The sequence below is a fragment of the Ylistrum balloti genome, unplaced genomic scaffold (genome assembly GCF_031769215.1).
Source record: "Ylistrum balloti isolate Yb309-2 unplaced genomic scaffold, AGI_CSIRO_Ybal_v1 Utg369782, whole genome shotgun sequence".
Classification (NCBI taxonomy): domain Eukaryota; kingdom Metazoa; phylum Mollusca; class Bivalvia; order Pectinida; family Pectinidae; genus Ylistrum; species Ylistrum balloti.
The window spans coordinates 728,455-751,162 of NW_026781970.1; the positions used below are offsets into that span (position 1 = coordinate 728,455).

The window sequence follows — 22,708 nt, forward strand, 5'->3', positions numbered from 1 at the left end:
CCATGAACTTTATCGTAAATATGCATCACAAACACTATCTATACACGTAATATGGGAGTAACATAAAGATATTTCTTCAAGCGCGACCATGGCTTAGGTATACTGGGCTATTAAATGTCTTTTAAGGCGTAAAAATACATATAATGCGTAGTTTGCTGTCTAAACTGCTATAGGACGTCGGGAAACAGGCTGATAAAGTATTTCATAGCTTAATGTGACGAATTCATTCATATTGGACAGATACGTTGGAGTTCATTTAAACGATTAATGACACATTTCAAAATATTTCCATACACATAACGTTCTACTGAAATTGACAGATCTATGAAAATTACTAAATATATTTAATTATGGGACTGTTGTACCACTGGTTCAGATTTATTCCTCGGATGTACATTTAGCTCTTTGCATGACTGACGAGTCCTAGAAAGACAAAACAGGTGTATGATGGAGTTCACTTCGTTATTTGGCTCTTCTGTGTCTAAATCTAAATTTGTATTTAAAGGCGTGATTCAGTTTTGTGTCTCTAAGAAAAAAATATTTACCGCGTCCATCGCATATATCCATTAGAATTGGAAATAAAAGACATGACAGACTCTTCTGCGTCCGCTGCTTATCTCGATCTTTTCCTATAATGAAACCAATTTGGACAGCTCTCCACCAAATTGTTTGCTAAACGTGGTGATTTCATTTTTCTTTTGTGTGAATTTTCCATTTCTGGAAAGCAGCATACTTGTATCCCTAACCATTGGTGTTTTCATACAAGTTGATGAAAATTATGGGGAAGTTTTACAGTCGTCATAGTGATATCTTTGAGAAATATTCTATTTTTATAGCGAAATGAAGCTGGACATGTTTCATGCTCTTTAGCTTGCCTGTTGGTTTGTTGTTGTATACTCTTTTCGCATTTGAGAACGTGACATTACTTACTTATGGATTAAATATGGATTTATTGTCCATATTTTTTCGTAGTATTTGTTTTTGGATTATGAATTTTACATGTTGGTGTTGATGGCACAAAATCGGTGTTTTAAAGTCTTTGACAATACATATCTGTCTGTTTTTAGAAGAGGGGTGGGTCCTAATATGGGAATCGATACATGGTTTTTATACCTTTCCTTTAGTTTGAATTACTCAATTTCAGGAATGTAATCGAGTTGCAGACCCTGGGGAAATGGCGATAAGCGGTTTTCCAGGTGTTAAATAGGCCGTTGTTGTAACTGTACCTGATAAACGTCTTCTGGAAGAGATCTGCGCATGTGTCATACCTGAAGACGAGGCCAGCATTACAGAAAATGATCTGCAGAAGATTAGTTTTGAAAAACTAGGTGACAACGTTTTTGGAGATTCTCCGTCTTTTTATCTTGTGTTTGAAAGTTTCCCACGTCTAAACAATAGGAAAATAGATAGAATCAACACTAAGAAACAAGCTATGGAAAAGCTGAATCGTTGAGATTATCTAAGCTATTGCCGGATCGTGATGGTCGCTAGTGTTAGAAGTAGGCATACATCATAAAGAATTTCAGCCTATGCTATGTTAGATTTTAAAAATGTTTACCTATCATAAAAATGACCAAATTTAGCTTTTATTTGGCAATACTGTTGGAAATCGCTTTATCAACCAGGAAACAAGAAAAATATCTTAGGTAAAAGGTTTAATTGTAAAGAAATGGACACATCTATATTAGTTTATGCCTCAAATAATTTACGTGTTCTGGTTGATCATGTCGTGCCAAATGAAATGGCCAAGTATCAGCTGGTTTGAGAAAGAAACAAAAAAATGACTAGGAGATATTCTGTGGAAAACGGACTGCTGCCTAATTACCTCTAACAGTTAGCCATCTTTTCTAATTGTCGATACAATTTGATTGTAGATTATGATCCATAATGCTGTCCTTATGAAAACTCTTAGATATGATAAGAACAAAGAATTTAAAATGCTCCGACATCTTGATTTAAACGGCAACAAGCCGTTTTGTATGGAGTATAACAGCGATCGCAGGATATTTGCTTTTATTTATTTATCATCCAAATTTCATCATATTAGGCCATTTTGTCAGAGATAGCATTAACAAAAACATCAAAATAAATAGGGGTAAGATATGAATAAAAAATGTATATATATATATATCGACAGAAAGAAAGTTTATACCACCTGAGTGATCGCATATATAAATCAAATATCATTATGTTATTTCGTTCATAATGTCATTCCAAATAAAATGGCTATATATCAGCTAAATTAAAAGAGAAATCAAAACAAACGAGGATAAAATTTGTTGGGGACAGAGCTCATACTCAGTAACCGCTTAAGACCACTTTTTCTGTTTAGGTTATCAAGCGGATGTTCTTTCGATTGTCAGTACGTTTCAAATGACACCCAGAGCAATTTGGCCCAGGAACCAATATAAATCTTACTGGATGTTATTTTAGCACATTGAAGGACAGCTCATAAAATGTATTTTGAAAAATCCAAAATGTCATAAGGATCTGCGATATCTAATATCTAAATTTTACAAAAAGAGAAGTAATATAATTCAAAACATTTTTAGATATGACAGCTATTACCAGAAGTAATGCTCCTCTCCTTCCGGTTCTCGCACACCATATCGCTTTTCATCATTGAGATATATGTATCATTTGATGCATTATGCAGAGAGACTGTGATGAAAATTAAAGAAAGATTGAAAAACGGTTAAATTATCGCTTCTTGGTTAGACTAGAAAGGCCTTTTTTACCAAGAAATTCCAACGCCACTAGGACTATGTCCCTCAGTGAAACAGTCTTGGATATATATTATCTTAAATGGCATCAGTAAAGTTCTATTGAAAAGTGACCTCAACTATGTCGTGATAGGTATTGGAAAATATGCCATTTGTATCTATGTAAAACTTATTTGATGTTCTATACTTTCATGGTTTTAACGCGTGCAATTTCTATCCATATCTTTACTTTCATCTCTATCTGTATATTGGTTGTGTCTATTGCATGTGAAACTTATCTATATACATACATGTATTCAGGATTATATATGCTGGCGTCATAATCGTATAACAAGAATTAATCCTTACTTAAGTAATACATTGCCATGTTTAAAATTTTCTTTTTCTTCACGAAGTATTTGAGTAATTGACGACAAAAACAATTTGAAATGAACAACTGTATTTCGCACGAAATGAAATAATGGTTGCTTGTTGACGCCCCTACTGGATATCTGTCGACGTATGGACAGCATGACCTGGTAACAGAAACAGATACATAAACAGAAGCAATCATTAAAACCAAATCAATAATATCAAACGAAGGTCCTCATTTATAAAGAAGGTATGCTAATAAATGTATACATATTGGTAATTGACCCTGTACCTTTATATGTATACTGATATAGCAAATTATATTCCTATTGTTGCAACATCAATTATAAAATATTAAACTAGCATAATATTCATCAGGTGTATTGTCTTTTTTATTGTATTGTTCAATCAACAAAGATAACTTAATCAATGCTGCATTAAATTTACGAATATGTCTTTGCTTTTCGTTATTAAATTTTATACAAATCTCACCGGAGTCAGTCACTGTAATCGTCAGTGTCTTTGTAACGTCATTCAAAGTAAATATTTTTGTTTCAAGAACATTTCCATTCTGCTTTACTGTCATTGAATAGTTTCCCTTGAAAGCCCGTATAATATGAGAAGCTAAGGACTGAGACACATTCGTCCACCATGTCTGTCTCAAAAGCTGGCTGATCTTTTCTTCTGCGGCATTCAGCTAAAACACCACAAGATAAATTGATCTTAAAAGTGATATTCAATAGTCTATATGAAGAACATAAAAATGTGTTCAAACGGCAAATATGTACCATAAAATATCGAAATTCAAGAATGTCGTCAGAAAACCACAAAATTGTATCTTTATTGATTTAACGTTTCAAAATATATCATCGTCGTTCTAATTCAGATCAAATTTCACCGCATATATTTACATCTCGACATGTATAATGGGTAATGAAGTAATTAAAAAATAAATAAACGATTGAATAGCATATTTCAATATAAATTTATGATAAGATACAGTAGAGTGAAACAGTGAAGTTATCTGTAATATACTGCTCTTTTCAGTACCTTTTAAAATCTAAATAGTACTGTTGATGCTTAATACTAACCCTTGCTGTAAAAGTCATATCACGTGATTGTCCGATTGACTTGATTAACAAATTGACTAGATATCATGAAAAACGGCATTATATTTATAAGATTACTCTAAGAATGTCTGAAGAATCATATTTTGTACAGTAAGTAATCTTTATGGTAAAAATTACTAACATGACAATGAGGAAGAAAACAGAGGGCGCATTTTTGGCAATGCTTAGCGTCTTGGCAAAATCTCCACAGGATGATACCCTCGACGGCGGGATGACTGAAGTACAGTGTGAGAATATCGTCGAACGCTTGAGCCTTAGTGTCAATATGTGAGTCAGTGATAGACAACTCGGTTATCCATATTGGAAGGTTGGCCTCTGCTGTCTTATCTAGTCGATATTTTGGACACGACCAAATACGGACATCAGGATAATTTAAGTTAAAGTATACAATATATTTGCTCTATCGTTCTTGTCAAAGAGCTGTAATATGCTGGTGATTTGCATACTGAATGGCGGTAATAGAGTTGAGGAAGGTAACTGATACTTACTATTACAGTTAAATATGCTTTTGTACTGGTAGAACAATTAACTGATAATTACTAGTACAAGTATGTCGGCCTTAATAATAGTGTGAAATGTAAAGGATAATCACTAGAACATGTGTTAATACTGCCAGAAAATGTAACTAATGATCACTATTACAGTTATACAACGTTAACGCTGACTAAAATGTATTCGATAAATACTAGTAGACTTTCACATTATAAATGTATAATACTTGTACATTTATGCATGCTGGTGGAATAGGTAAGTGATGCTACTAGTTCAGTTATACATGTGTTAATACTGTTTGGAAATATATCTGATAACTAGTAGTACATGTACCTTTTTCCTTGCGTTAACTTCTCTGAGAAAGGTAATTAGACATTGCTACTACTGTTATGCATGACCTCTTTATTAGTAATGTACAGTTCTTAGTAATATACAGGTGTTAGCTATATACAGGCAGTAGTTATAAGGAGATGTTGTTATATACAGGTTATTCAATATGGTAGTTGTATAATCTACAAACAGGTTGTAGTTTCACATAACTGATCATAATATACTCTTAATTCTGGACTGGATTTTGATTCATGTATAAACAGGTAGAAGTTATGAATAATTGTTCCCCTATTCCATAAAATGGAATACCACCTTCACGAAAAATTCGGCCTTGTTCCTTCAACGCCTTCAGTTACTATTTGAAAATTAACAAAAAAAATTATGACTTGCGATTTACAAAAGATAAATATAATGGCTTTATGAATGTATTTTTTTCTAATGTTTTTGCTTACTCCACTAACTGTATTTTTATCCTTCTCAGAATTATCCCAGACTGGAATTAACTCTTAGTACATGTAGAACTGACACCCTGAAAGACTTCAATTCCATCTCCAGACGTTTCGACAATATCATTATCTTTTTTCTTTCTTCTGCACGTATTCACTATATCTTCTAAATGTAAAAGTAGAGTCAACAGAAATTGCATCCATTTTTACGCTTAATTGACGTTTGAATTAACAATAAACACACGGGTTGGTACAAATTTTGTTTTAGATTTGATAAATGATTAATTCAACTGCAGCATTCAGATATTTCGTTCCTCTGATGCTAAGGGCATTATTGGGATTATCTGGAAAATCCTATTGGGATTAGGGATTAAGGAGATGAGCTAATATGATTTCTGTGCTTATATGACAATGCATAATACAAATCATTTTCATTGTTATTTTAGTTATATAAATCTGCTTCATGTATCATCGTATCTACACTGAATTCAGGATTAAGACCATTGTGATTTTTTTCTGCAATACGATTAAAAATATTAATTGATAAGAAAATAGCGAGATCCTAACAAAATCACAGTTCAAATTGAAAATCAGCTGCAAATTATAAGCAAAGGAGAAACAGAGACCCCTGAAAAATACAATGAGAAAAACACTTTGTGTTCCTGGCAAATTCGATCGTTTTGCTTTTGCGACGATATCCAACATCAAATGTAAGATATACAAAGCAATATCAATTTAGAACTAGGTTTACATCAAAAGTTTCAAAGACATAAAAAAGACATATCGACAACCGTTTCCCTGCCATAACCTATTGCTAATCAGGATCTTGAGGTATTAAAATGATTTCCGCAAAGGTGTTCGGAAATCTCTATTTTACATGAATGTCTACCCACCACTGGAGGATGTAGTGTTAATCACCAGTTCTACATTATGGTATGGTTGTGCGTGACTTGGTAGCTTGATGAATGCTTTGAAGACGTAACGATGATTCCCCTTGACGTTAACAGTTTGAGAAAGTCCAGCCCATCCATGAGATCTGTGGAACAGTAAACCATTTTTATTATTATGTTTCACATATGTGAGATATTTCTCTTTTTCACTTCCTAAAACAACTTGGTTAGATGGCACAACGGTAAAGTATCGAGAAGTCAACTGCACTTACTTTACAATACCAGCTGCGCCATAGAGGTATACTTGACTCTAATTGAGTCTGAGAGAGAACGGTGACTTCAAGAACACATTATAACAAGCATTCAACTTAATTGTTTTCTCTGCAAGTATCATGATATGCACGTTCGACCATTAACCTATCAAGAGCGACGATGTTTCACTAGTTAGCGAAGATTAACATTAACAATCTGGGAAAGGCCAATCCCGCCATTAGATCTGTGGAACAGGAAACTATTTTTATCATTCTGTTTAACTTGTGTCAGATATTTCTCTTCTTTTTTTTCCCTTGGCTCAACTATAAAGTAAAATTTGAAAGTATGAGACATTGTGTTCCCAAAGGTAGTGTCTTTTGCTTCATCAATGACATTAGTCATGTAAGTCAATATTAGATTTATATATATTCATAGAATTTGGAATTGAGGATGTTACTATCAAGAAAATCACGACAGGGATATTGAAATCATCACGCTTATCAATTAAGATGCGACAAAACAACAACAACAAATAAACACACGCTAAATGACAACAAGTATGTACATTTTCTTTACGGATAAGTGATTCGTAAACGTGACCTTTTGGCCCTGATCAACTCTTTGATGGATATCTCATTAAACACAATAGTACAATTTTGTACATCTATTTTACTACGCAATAAAAACAAACGATATAGACTTTTGAAACAAGTAAAACGTTAATCAACGTTACACCTGTCCCGATATCAATGCAATGATTATTGATTTCCTGCTAAAAATTTGTCGCCTACAAACAGAGCAAACCCGATATGGTAATTGAGGGTGTGGAAGCGTAAGGGTCTTACTGATGAAGTTGAAAAATTTCATTACATTTTGTTTTCATCAGCAGGATCCTTTTTATGACTTGAACTATTATTTTTTACTAAACGTCATTTAACTTGGTACACGAATGTATCCAATTACTACCGCAGCAATCATGATAAATGCTAAGAAAAGTACGACTTTGTAGTTCAACAAAAGTTGCTACATTTAAAGGACAGAAACAATTATATATAATATATAATGAACCACAAGTAATGACTAAGCAGTACAAAGACTGGCACGTTATGAAATTATGAAGTCTTATCTACGGACTAACTGACACCTGCCCCGGGCACGTCTACAAACACCTAACAGGAATAAAATGCCTTTTATTCCGGTCGTTGTTCAGGTCCTCGTAATTAAACTATTTACAAATTATTAATGTATGTAGGAAATGTTATCAAACGTTGTTAGCATCAAACTTGCGTTATTCAAAATGTTGTGTCTATCGTTATCTGTTGTTTTGTTTGGATCCGAGTACAGCCTGTTATCAGTGGAACCGATCGCATTTTGTTGGATGAGATGTGAAGTCTACTCATTATTGTTCGCGCTAGTGAATATTTCGTACAAGTGTGTTGAGACCATGTGTATGTAAACTTACGCGAGATGAGACAGAAATACGCCATGCTACAAGAGAGATAACTCTTCAAAGTCCAGACAAAACATGCCGTACAGCGTTACCTTATATCTAAGCAATCGTGTCCTCTGAAACATAGATACAGACCATCGTCAGCGAGTATTTATGATTGAACCAAACAAAATTACAGCCACATGATTTAACAAGAGCGTCCATTACCAGTCTGCTTTTATAATTCAATATTCCTGATGACGAATGGTTTCACCGAATTTTGATAAATTTTAAAATGTAGAGACGTCAAACAAGAAAAAGCGTCATCCGTAGATAGTTATTTCTAAAATTCATATTCAGGTTCTGATAGTGTCCATATAACCAGATCCGTCATTGTAACTAATATAAAAGTAAGTAAATATTTAAATTAAGCTGTAGAGGTGCTTGACAGCAACTCGTTTCGTGAGATAAACAGCATTGTTTATGCTAGAGACTTTTTTCAGTCACGAACTTTATCGTAAATATGCATATACCTATTCTGAATGTAACACATGATATACTATGTTTAAGAAAATGTCGTTAAGCATGACCCTGACTTAGTTAGTCGATATATAATCATATATATATTTAGTTTGTTGTCGAAGCTTGCATTGGACGTCAGGCTGATAAAGTAAGTATTTTTGTTCTTGTGAAATTATTAGATATATGGAAAATACAAAATCCATTTTATTATAGGGCATGTGACTTTCCAATCGGGATTTTGACGTAATATTTGTTCACGTTAAATGTTCTTCTGTCACGTATGCCTTTTTAGGCTCAATGACGAGTCCTATAAGAACGAAACTGTTGTATGATGGCGTTTACTTCGTTACATTTGTATCTAGATTTAAACTGGTATGTAAATGTTCTGTTCACTTTTTTGACAATTCAATTTAAAAGAAGAAACTGACAACATAGAGGTATTAGAAAGAATCCATTTTACATATGAAAGAGTGCAATCCAGCACCACTAGAACATGGACTTAATTGACAGACTGGAGAAGGTGTAAAGGGTATTGAAAAGAATGTCCTTTCTAGTATAACTAGAACACCTCTGTAACATTTGAATTTTCTCGCTCAAATACAAAAATAAAATTTCAGGGGCAGTTTTATTGCAGAAAATATCAAAACTTTTTGTAAAACCTTGTCATCAGAAACTATGATATCAGAGCAGGTGTATTCTATGATTGTCTAAGTTAGTTTTTGATATCAACTTATATGTAACAAATCAATAACTACATAAGTCCGAAAACAAACATGCTATATATGTTGGTTCCTATTGACTACATAGGGCTATTAACAATATTTCTTGCAATATTTGAAATGCTTGATCAATTTTAATCCTTATACTTCGTTTTAAAGAAGATATTATTATCAAACCACTGAACCTTTGTCAGTCCTTTTGAAAGTTATTCATATCATATGGTAATGAATGGTTATTCGAGTGACAGGGGTGTCGTGGTCTCACTTACCTTTGCCGTTTACGTAGAAATTACTAACTTCATAAATGAAATAGTGTACTTATCTCCGATACCAAATTTTCATGAAATTGATTGGCAGGACAAGATTTAGCGGGCAATGGTATGGCGTCTATCTGGAGGGACAGATTTATTCAATGTTACATCATCTTATTTCGTTTCGGGTTTAATATTGTTATTTCCATTTTCATGTTTTTAGGTGAAGAGTGAGAATGTCGAAACTGAGTTACATATCGTCACCCAACTCGACTCAAACTGATTACGTGTCCATTGTTGATGTTCTCGAAAATAGAGCCAAGGAAACGCCCGATAAAGAAATATGTATACACAGATTACCAGACGGAGGGAGGAAAGTTCTCACATACGAGGAACTCACACGGAAGTCTACAAAACTTGCCAAGTATCTTGTCTCCATAGGGATCAAAGTCGGAGACAATGTGGCTATCATGGGATCAAATAATCTGGAATGGATCATTGGAGAGTTTGCTATTTTTATTGCTGGGGCTGTTGCTGTCCAATATCAAGGAAGCGGTCAAGTTTTCAACGAGACGGTGCATTTACTTAAGTCAGTCCGGTGTAAAGCTGTTCTACTTGATCCCCATGCTGATCAGACATATCTCTCGGAAATGAAGAAATACTTTCAGGTAAAGGACACGTCAAGCGAAGGTGATGAGAAACCACAAGTTGTATTACTTCAGAAACCAGATGGAGTACCATTACCTTATATTGGTGATATTCTGTCAGCAGAAGAAGATCCTAAAGTAGCGTTGCCAAGAGTTCAACCAGAGAGTTCAGCTGTTATCTTCACTACGTCGGGGTCAACCGGTGTCCCAAAAATGGTCGAATTTACACATCTTGCAATTACAAATTCGCCAATGAAAAGCTACTTCTGTTCAGAGAATGAAATCGTTTTTTCAGACAGACCGTTCTCTTGGTTGGGAGGATCGCCATTATACCCCATTGTAGGTGGATTTGCTCGCATTTTCACAGATCCAAAAATTATTTTGGCGGAAGAGAAAATTCAGAATGTTTGGGAAATCTTAAAAGCAGAAAAGTGTACAGTTGCATTACTTTTTCCATACGCATTAAGAGATCTTCTTGATCACGAAGAAGAAATCCTGAGTATGAAGTATAAGCCTATTTCGATTTTCACTGGAGGCCAAAAACCTGGGAGTCACCTAAATGCGATGTCCGGTAAATTCTGTGAAGAAATTTACAGTGTTTATGGATCAACGGAAGTAGGCAATTTATCAAAAATTTCTCTGGCGGCAGAAACGGAAGTAGATCATGTGGGAGAAATAACACCTGGTTATGAAGTTAAAATTATTGGAAACGATGGTGAAACGTTAGTCTGTGGTGAAATTGGTGACATTGTTAGTCGATCTCCATGGATGTTGAAATCTTACAAGGACTCTCCAGAGCTCACCAAGGTTTCCTTTACTGACGGAGGTTGGTTCCGTATGGGTGATACAGGTTTGATCACAGAAGATGGAAAGTTGTTTGTGAAGGGAAAAGCAGGAGACGTAATAAAGAGAGGGACGAAAAAAATCCTATACAGCTATGTGGAAATGGCGATTACCTGTTTTCCTGGGGTTACAGAGGTCGTTGTTGTAACTGTACCGGATGAACGTCTTCTAGAAGAGATATGCGCATGCGTTATTTTTGAAGACGAGGCCAGAATCACAGAAAATGATCTCAAAAAAATGTGTTTTGAAAAACTAGGCGATAACATCATAGGAGACTCTCCTACTTTTTTTCTTGTGTTTGAAAGTTTCCCACGTCTAAACAATGGGAAAATAGATAGAATCAACACTAAGAAACAAGCTATGGAAAGGCTGAATCGTTGAAAGTGACGGTTGCCGTATTTTGTTCCCAGACAAAGTAACTGTATATAACGTGCGTAGGGCGGATATTTTATTAATTTACACTGTCTTAGTATATTCAGTTTTTAACCTGTGTGAACCACCCCTTTCTCTTAAAGAGAAGATTTCCTATATTATTTCAAAAGAATATTTCAGTATAAACAAACTTATTCAAACATCCATTATTTATGTATATAACTCAAACACATTAGACGATATGGATTGTTTCCTGTTTCAGAAAACTCTAATCCACCATCTCAAACATTACATATTGCCCAGAAGTGCGAGTTTCCATCTGAATCTTATGTCTGTTTGGTCTGTTCTAGTTGTGCCCTTTTGATTGCGAGACTGATCAGAGATAAATTACTGACAGGTGACCATTTTTCCTACCTATGAACGTTTGTTATCGCCATTTCTTTGGAATTACTGAGTGGATCTTTCTTTGATTTCATATGTAGGTTTCTCTTGGTCCCTAGTTGTGTCTTTTTTATTACGGGACAGATCAGAAAAAAGAAGTTGTTGACAGGCGGCCATCTTGCTGTAACTTTCTTAGATTTGATATATAATTTTGATTTCACTAGTAGTGCCCTGTTGATGTTTCGACTTTCAGAAAGAGACGATCAATAAAGGTGGGCGCCAGGATCTGTCTATGATCTTTTGTTAAGAGCGACTGAATACGAATTGCCTTCAAGATACGAAACTATACCATAAACCTCCACGGTGCTTTTCATTAAAAGCATTGCTATCTAAAATGCATAGAATCAATGATGTTTTAGGATAAGTTTATGCGTATCACTGAAACAAACGCATTAACATTTAACAAAGATAACGCCATAGATGAAAGTAATGGGCTGAGATCAATCAACATAATTTGGAACTAGTCCATTTAGTTTTCCATTTTGACAAATGTCTCATCTGTTTATGTAATTTAGAAACTCTTTTATTGAATTTCATTACACAAAGTACAATTTATACGTCACTTGATTGCAGTTTCAGAGGTCTTGCATCAGTGATTAATACTAATAAGATATGAATAATTGATTGTATTATGCGAAACCTGTTTAATAATAAATTATTCTTATCGCTAGCAATGAGATGTACATGAAAACATGTTCTCTTGTATATCCGTCGTTTGAAAGGATAAAACGTAACCAATTAGTTTTAAGGTACCAGAAGAGACCCGATGCTGGAATGAAAGAACAGTCTTATTTTATACCCGACGCTTCTGTTGTTGCCGATTATAATCCTGAGAAATAGTGCACGGCTTGTTAGAAGGAGCACAGGACACAGTATTCTGGATGTACAGATTCGTTTGAAGGTTTTTAATTTCATCACTATTCGTGACAAAATATCCTTCAATGATTGTCAGATAAACATGAACCTATTATTTCAAATTTGTACTCATGGATTTGTTCTTCAGCTTATCTGGATGTACATGACTGCGGTATGTATAAAAACGCTTGTCTACTGACCACCTTATTTCAAAGATATTCTACTGGAGGTCATCAAACACCTAGTGTATTATGTGATAGTAAGAAGATGCAAACAGTTAAATAACGTGTTTCCTTGAAGTTTGTACAAGAAATCTTCCCGAATTCCTTCAACATATATGAATTGTGGAATATAGAACTAGATGGTTTATATATATATGAATGCACTTTCTTAGATTAACAATAGTTTTGTCCTTCACCTCGAGATCATGAGACTGTACAAACACAAAATCACTCATTTGTGTTTGGGAATGATATTATATATTTTTTTCTACTTTTTAAATCTATCATATTTTGTGGACGAAAAGATCACCATCCCTAAGAAGGTGTTTACAACTATGGCAAAAATTGACACCACAAAGAAAAATGACGTCATCTTTCAAATCGAGAATAAAGCAAACATCAATCTTGCAAGAGACAATACAGTACTGCCTTTTGCCAACTTCACTTATGCTCTTGATGTAGATATGGAAAAACTTGTCGAGACCTACAAAAAGGATGGCGTCGTTAACGAAAAAGTTATAAATCCTTTCCCATACAAATACGTAACAAACCCTTTTCACAAATGCACAGGAAAGAAGAACAAAGGAAAAGCAAATACAATATATATCTTATTCGTTGTTAAATCTTCATATAAACACATAGCACAGCGTGATGCAATCCGGCAAACATAGGGTAATGAAAATTACATGAAATATTTCAACATTAGAACTGTCTTTGTCCTTGGCCTGCCACCAGATGGCACTAATCCTGGCGTCAACAGGGAATGGCAAAAACATAGAGACATACTTCAGATGGATTTTGCAGACACCTACATGAACAACACCCTTAAGATGATGGCGGCCGTTTTTTGGACAACAGAATTCTGCGCTCATGCGCAGTTTTTGATTTTGGTTGACGATGATTTTTATGTTGCCCTTGAATCCCTCATTATTCTGTTACAAAAATTGCCTTCAGAACTACAGGAGAGTCTTTACCTTGGCAATACATTCACTTACCGCTCACCAAGTCGTGAAAAAGGATATAAGTGGTACGTTTCTCCGGCAGAATATCCTTTTGAGGAATATCCGCCTTACATAAACGCAGGAACTATTGTCATGTCAATGGACTTTGTGAAGAACGTAAGAATCGCCATGCCGTACACTGCTTTTTTTCGTTTTGATGATATTTACATGTCAATAGTGGCATATAAACTGGGCGTGGCTCCCATTGGTAGCAGGCGATTCTGTAACTGTAAGATTGTCCCTAAAAAAGAGTATTTATTTAATTACATTGTGTCGTCACATGGATACACACCCAGGGAAATGCTGTCATCATGGAAATTACATTATAAGCGACCATATTTAACATCGGTAATGGATATCTGACACAGTAAATATTATAAGATAATGGCTGATGATATTGTTTGAATTGAAATATATTGAAGTAAGTTCTTATTTATCTAATTGAGGACCTAAATGAGCTTCCATGATATGTGTTGTCGAATGAAAAGTTTCATCAATTTCTTATGACATGGAAATTAAGGTTATGTTTTTCACATAACTTAGATATGTGAACAAAAATACGCGAAAATGACATTTGATTACATTTTTACAAAATCTAGCATGGCGATAGTCTTTTTCTTTGATGAAAATACAATGCAAAGGAAAGTATGACCCAATTACGTTACAATGGAATTAATGTGAACCTTCAGCCAATTACAGCTCCGCTAAGTCATATAATACATGTGTAATAACAAACAGATAGAAATGGTTGTCATTAAATTGATGAAAGGATATTTATGTGTCAGTACGGAGTGATTCGACATTTTGGTGAACGAGTTTTGTTTATCGAGATTCATAACCAATGTCTTCGATTGCATCGGTGTATGTTCTGCTTCCGCTTTAGGATATGATCACGACAGATCAGGACGTTAAAACATGAAAGATTTACACTACTGGATAATAAACCCCTTTTCCCGTCATTCTCTATACGTTGTGTTGCGAAGTATCTGTGTCAGTTTCTTGTTTAATTTCATATATATATCGTACACTGTGAGAATTTATGTCGTATTTTAGAAATGTGGTAAGCTCGAATCTAGAGAATATGTTAATGTTCCATTAATTTCTTAATATTACTCAAAATCTTTTTTTTAAGATTGAAATTTTTGTGATGTTTAAGGTCGTCAGGTTAACCTTTATCAGGATAAATTCAATAACATAAGAATCATAGAACCTTATATGGGTCTGTGTCGAGTACAGGGATATTACAACCCGGGTGTAAGTGTTTGGCTGATCAGCACAAGGTTGAGATGTTCCTGTCCACGGAACAGACTCTGTTTTATCATCTTTCTCACTTATTAGAACACCAACAGTTTTTTTTGTTTTTGTTTTTGTTTTTTATTATTAAAACCTTTTCATCAATGTCTCATGAAATAAGCATCGAAATGGATGATGTTATCAATATCCGAAATGGTCATGCTACATAAATGACAAAAACGTTAATATATTGTTAATAGCGTCATACCGCGCACCAAATGTTCATCAATATTAATTATATTTGATTATTTACACTTCCTTTGATGTCCATATTAGAACTTAAATGATCTTGTCATTCATCTAAATCAAGTTTACGTACAGGAATGAATATAGGTGTTATTACTTACATTATCAAACTTGAACACACCACATGATAATATTATCACATATTCCGTAAAATGTTAGCAAAACTAATCAAATTCTGAACAAATAAAGTAGACCATTGATGCACTATATTATTGTTCATGAGAAAAATATATATATATCCCGTGGTCAAACATTGCAGAACCGTCATTAGATATCTTATCAACAACAAAACGAAAAATGAAAAAGGCCATTATTATGAAGACATGGAAACATGACATCTCTACTGGTTGTGTTATAAGAACTTATATTCTAATAACATTACCGAACAGAAGAAAATGTTTCATATTTGAGATCAGTGTCTTAATGAGTATGAGTAGAATATTTTATTTTGTATCACTTAACTCATATATTATGCTATTCTGTGTTATTCCTACTTATGGGAACAGAACTAGCATAAGCATGCATATTTAAACTGTAAAATTGTATAGTGCATATTTAATTAATTTGTCAAGATAGTTAACTATCATCAACATATAGTATTGTTCTCATGTCACTGATTCTTTCAACAATTGTATTAAAAAAAACAATGGCATGATATCACTAGATAATGTTTTAGCTTTATTTTGTACACATATTTGTACGGTTTAATAAAAAATGTGGTCCTTTTTTTCTGTCCAGGTATGCATGTGTGTAATATATGATACATATATAGTTCCTGTACAGGGGAGTTAACTCTAGCGTTACGTTTGAAGAACTCTCCAGGAAGGAGATTAAAAAGTTATCAATAAAATGTCTGTGAAAAGATCTGAAGATACGTGTTATCTCTTTTCAATGCCAAGCTCCCAAATACCGAAGCTCCATAGATCTTGCTGTGGAAGGAAGTAAGTACACCCGTGGGGAAACTGAGGTGGCGGGGCAGGTAACCACATACTTTTCCCTGGAAAAATTAAATAAATAACATGGACACCAAATCGATCCATGGTGTGCATGTCTCTTTTTTATCCTTCCTCTGGTGAAAGATGACGAATATGAATCCGAGTCCACACCTGCGGGCCTCCTGATTAGACATCAAACTACTAGAAACGCAAATAGCAGGAACAACGACCAAACTGTTAAAAAATTCAGAGGCGATGTCATGTGTTCGAAAAGGCGTTCTGGTCCAACAGATGCCAATAAATTTATGGGGAAATTATGACACGACATATAATCTATTTGTTTCGTATGTAATTTTGCCAATTTTATTCTGACATGTAGCGAGAAAAGGGACGAACACAGGGTGTATTGTAGTGTTCTGAGAGATATTTATGATGCAAACAACATTGGACGCCACAAACACAAAAAATGGAAAAATCAATCACATTATGTCAAATAGAGCATATACATGTACTACAACAAAAGGGAATAATGTCATAAAAAGTATCAGTCACGACGATGAAATAATATGAACGTGCTATCTCAAATAGACGAATCCATATCCACGTTTGATTATCAAAGCAATACGCATGGTGTATAGATTGTCATTTTTGAAACATTAGGAAAATACATGGTAATACCACATACATGATATCATAGCATCACTGACGCGGAGCGTCTCTGTAATTGCTTATACCTGTTTTAACAGAACGTTAATACCTTCCTTCGCTGTTTTCTGTCGCCAACGCAACGCAGCGGAAAAAAAGGAAAATACACGCTTGAAAGGCACAGTGTTAATGGTTTATTTAGGATGATAACAACATTGAACACCATAATCGATCACATATTTTCATTGAGGCATATACATGTACTACAACAAAACGAAATAATGCTGTATACAGTAGCAGTCATGATAGTGGAATAGCATATGCGTTCACAATTAGACAAATCCATACCCATGTTAAAACATCAAAGCATTAGCATGGTGTATAAATGTCCTTTTTGAACTATTAGGAAACTAGATAGTTATAACATATATAATAGCAAAGCATCACTTACGTGGAGAGTTTCAATAATTGCTTCTGCCTGTTTTAGCAGTGTAAATATCTTGATTGTTATCGTCAACATCCATATATGGTTTCAAGATGATACTGGATTATTCAGACTCCAACTACATTGCTAAGATAAGAGTTCTGAATACAAACCAATATCTTGTGGATGTGTGTTTTTATTCTTTTGTTTATCCTTGTTCTCACATCGAAACATTGACCAAGACCACTGGGATATGCATAACTTGTGTTGTTTTCTCCCGTTTTTGGTGGCTTTCAACAATTTAACTCATTGTACTAGCAGTATAAATTCAGCTTCAGTTTCTCAAAGCAGTCTCCGACAAACCTGCACTCAACATATGATACTCGCCTCTAATACGTCCGGAGACCGTTTGTTTTTAAATTGCCATATATAGAGAGGAAAAGTTTGATAGTATCATATAGATAGATAAGCTACGTCATGTGAACGTTTTGATAGTGGCATGTTACTGATATATACGTTTTGATAGTGGCATGTTACAAATAGATACGTTTTGATAGTGGCATGTTACTAATAGATACGTTTTGATAGTGGCATGTTACTAATAGATACGTTTTGATAGTGGCATGTAACTAATAGATACGTTTTGATAGTGGCATGTGACTAACAGATACGTTTTGATTGTGGCATGTTACGACAGCAGATACGTTTTGATAGTGGCTTGTTACTAATAGATACGTTTTGATAGTGGCATTTTACTACAGCAGATACGTTTTGATAGTGGCATGTTACTAATATATACGTTTTGATAGTGGCATGTTACTACAGCAGCGATGCATTGATTGTGACATGTTACTAATAAATACGTTATGATAGTGACATGTTACTATAAAAGATACGTTTTGAGAATGACATAAAACTTGCAGGCATATTTTGTTGGAGACATTTTATAATTATAGTAGTTACGTTTAAATAGTGACGTATCACTAAAATGGATACGTTTGATAGCGGCATGTTACTACAGTAGATACGTTTAAATAGTAACATGTTACTACAGTAGATACGTTTGATAGTGACATGTTACTACAGTAGATACGTTTAAATAGTGACATGTTACTACAGTAGATACGTTTGATAGAGGCATGTTACTACAGTAGATACGTTTAAATAGTGACATGTTACTACAGTAGATAGTTTAAATAGTGACATGTTACTACAGTAGATACGTTTAAATAGTGACATGTTACTAAAGTAGATATGTTTAAATAGTGACATGTTACTACAGTAGATACGTTTGATAGTGACATGTTACTACAGTAGATACGTTTGATAGTGACATGTTACTACAGTAGATACGTTTAAATAGTGACATGTTACTACAGTAGATACGTTTAAATAGTGACATTTTACTACAGCAGATACGTTTAAATAGTGACATGTTACTACAGCAGATACGTTTTAATAGTGACATGTTACTACAGTAGATACATTTAAATAGTGACATGTTACTACAGTAGATACGTTTAAATAGTGACATGTTACTACAGTAGATACGTTTAAATAGTGACATGTTACTACAATAGATACGTTTAAATAGTGACATGTTACTACAGTAGATACGTTTGATAGTGACATGTTACTACAGTAGATACGTTTAAATAGTGACATGTTACTACAATAGATACGTTTAAATAGTGACATGTTACTACAGTAGATACGTTTGATAGTGACATGTTACTACAGTAGATACGTTTAAATAGTGACATGTTACTACAGTAGATACGTTTAAATAGTGACATGTTACTACAGTAGATACGTTTTGATGTTGACCTGTCACTAGAATACATACGTTGTGATGATGGGATGTTGCTAGAATAGATTCCTTCTGATAGCGACATGTTACTACAGTAGATATGTTTTGATTGTGGCATGTTACTACAGTAGATATGTTTTGATAGTGACATGTTACTAGATACATATTACTGGAAGAAATGCGGTAATATTGTAGAGATTTTCTATTCTGTTGGTTACATAGGAATTTTACGGTAGCAAAATAATTTTCAATTATATAGCTACTTTATCAAAACCGACGTATCATCGCAACTCTGAATATGTGATATGTGATACTAAATTGCGCGTCCGATTCCACCTCATCATAAAACAAAACAAACAATATAACACGATAAAATGTTGGTGTGGTACATTATTGAAATTTTAATTGATATTGCTGCATTGCGTTTATGTGAACGATCATTAATATTTCATCCCATCACCACTACAACCGATAATGGTCTGATATTCACTAGACCTTGATTGTGTGATATATATGGTTATTATGTCCGCTCGTTTCCAATAAAGCCATCAATAATAAACACTACACGAAACACGTTGTTATTTATGAAAACGCAAATAAAGCAGAGAGACATCTAGTGAAAATTACATATCCAAACTCTGGTTACATTTTACTATCAAAACATACCTTCCCTAGTAACATGTTACTATCAAAACATATCTTCCCTAGTAACATGTTACTATCAAAACATTTCTTCCCTAGTAATATGTTACTATCGAAACATATCTTCCCTAGTAACATGTTACTATCAAAACATCTCTTCCCTAGTAACATTTTACCATCAAAATACCTCTACTCTAGTTACATATGAGTATCAAAACATATCTACACTAGTATCATGTCACTATCAAAACGTTTCTACTCTAGTAACATGTCACCATGAAAACGTGTCTATCATATGTCCCTAACAAAACCTATCTACTCTATGTCATTATCAAAACACGTCTACTCGAGTACCTTGACACTTTTTAAACCTCTCTAATCTACTCATGGAACCTTTCAAAACGTATCTAATCTACTTATATGACACTATCAAGCATGTCTCTATATATGGTAATATAAGAATGGTATCGCGATTTTCATATGGTAAAAACGTGTTTGTGACAGACTGCTTTACGTAACTAAAACAGATTTTATACTGCTGTTACAATGTGGTACACTGTTGAAGGACACCAACAGTGCGAACATCCGTTAAGTCTCAATGGGAGAACAACAAAACAGACCATGCATACTCCAATAGCCTTGGTCAATGTTCCGAAGAATGAACAAGGTTAAACCTTTTTTAATGGGATGTAATTACTAAACATTTCCTTAAGTACACACATTCACAAGATATTGGTTTGTATTCAGAACTCTTATCTTAGCAATGTGGAGTCTGAATAATCCAGTGTCATCTTGAAATCATATATGGATGTTGACGATAAAAAGGAAGATATTTACACTGCTAAAACAGGCAGAAGCAATTAGTGAAACACTCCGCGTAAGTGATGCTATGATATTATATATGGGATATTACCATCTAGTTTCCTAATTTAGTTTCCTTAAAATAACGTGATGGATTATGACGTCCAATATCGTTATCATCCTAAATAAACCATTAACCCTGTGCCATTCAAGGGCGTATTTCCTTCTTTTTTCCGCTGCATCTCAGAATAGAGTAAAATAGGAAAAATTCATACCTAGGGTATAATCATAAGAAATAAAACATGTTAAACAGTTGTATGCCTTGTCATAATTTCCCATGATAATAAAGACATATTTTTACCAGAACGAGTTCCAGAGCACATGACATGGCCTCTGGATTTCATTTTTTTTCTTTCTACTAATGGGTCGTTGATTCTTGCGATTTGAGTTTCTCATAGCTCATGATGTCTAATCAGGAAGCCCGCAGGTGTGAACTCGAATTCATATCCATCACCGTTCACCAGAGGAAGGATAAAAGTGACATGCAGAACAGATAGATCTTTTCACAGATTTGTTTTCTTGAGAGCTTTTTAATCTCCTTCCTGAAGAGTTCAATAATTTCCTTTTCATGATCGAGTAGATCTCTTAACGCGTATGTAAAAGGTAATACAATTGAACACTTTTTTTTAAGATTTCCCAAACATGCTGAATTTTCTCTTCCGCCAAAATGATTTTTGGATCTGTAGAAATACGAGCAAATCCACACAAAGTGGGGTATAATGGCGATCCTCCCAACCAAGAGAACGGTCTATCTGAAAAAGTGATATCATTCTGTGTAGAAGAAGCTTTACTTTGTCGAATTTTTAAGTGCAAAATGCGTAAATTCAGATAGTGAAGATAACAGCTGCTGAACTCTTGGCCGCGCTACGTTAGAATCTTCTTCTGCTGACAGAATATCACCAATATAAGTTAATGCTACTTCATCTGGTTTCTGAAGTAATACAACTTGTGGTTTCTCATCACCTTCACTTGTCGTTTCCTTTTCCTGAAAGTATTTCTCCATTTCCGAGAGATCTGCCTGATCAGCATGGGGATCAAGTAGAACAGCTCTACACCAGACTGTCTTAAGTAAATGCACCGTCTCGTTGAAACATCCATCGCATTCTTGAACTTGGACAGCAACAGCCCCAGCAATAAAAATAGCAAACTCTCCAATGATCCATTCCAGAATATTTGATCCCATGATAGCCACACTGTCTCCGACTTTGATCCCTATGGAGACAAGATACTTGGCAAGTTTTGTAGACTTCCGTGTGATTTCCTTGTATGTGAGAACTTTCCTCCCTCCGTCTGGTAATCTGTGTATGCATATTTCTTTATCGTGTGTTACCTTCGTTCTATCTTTGAGAACATCAACAATGGACACGTAATCGGTTTGGGTCAAGTTGGATGACGATATGTAGCTCAGTTTCAACATTCTCACTGCTTAGGAATCATTTGAAAAATTAAGATAAATATACATAACAAAACTAGAGAATAAAAACCTAGAATAATTTTGTTCCTCCGGATAGACGTCCTATCATCGCTGCATCTTGTCCTGTTACCCATTTCAGTACCATTTTATTGATTTCATGTACACTAAAATCAGCGCATACTGTCTATTTACAAATCTTTTCTTTTTTAATAAAAGATTGCAGTTCATAATAGTTATTTGATACCAATCTTGGCCTTTTAGTTCATTAGTCGTTTAAATGTTAAGATAATTTGACCCCGATTTTTTTTCTCAGTCTTTGTCGGGCGTCATCCTAGAAACGAACCATCCAAATATCATGTCTTTAGGCCTTTTAGGTCATGAGAAGAAGTCGATTAAAGGTTTTGATAAATTTAACCCCTGTGACCTTTAATACATGCCAAGGTCATTTATGTTCGCAATTTGGTCGGGCTTTGTCCTAGAAACATCATCTAAATACCATGCCTCTAAGCCTTTTAGTTCATAA

The 22,708-nt window shown here is 34.4% G+C and overlaps 1 protein-coding gene and 2 pseudogenes across 1 annotated transcript; 2 read left to right on the top strand and 1 right to left on the bottom strand.

Moving 5' to 3' along the window:
* Nucleotides 1–9,771: 9,771 nt before the first annotated feature.
* Nucleotides 9,772–11,406, top strand: LOC132544172 (putative acyl--CoA ligase YdaB). The gene has a single exon (XM_060207744.1). It carries the CDS (start codon nt 9,772–9,774, stop codon nt 11,404–11,406), a length of 1,635 nt encoding a protein of 544 aa, XP_060063727.1.
* A 1,843-nt stretch (nt 11,407–13,249) lies between these two features.
* On the top strand, nt 13,250–14,278 carry LOC132544173 (beta-1,3-galactosyltransferase brn-like; annotated as a pseudogene).
* Nucleotides 14,279–21,228: 6,950 nt separating this feature from the next.
* LOC132544174 (uncharacterized) lies at nt 21,229–22,188 on the bottom strand (annotated as a pseudogene).
* Between the last annotated feature and the right edge of the window lie 520 nt (nt 22,189–22,708).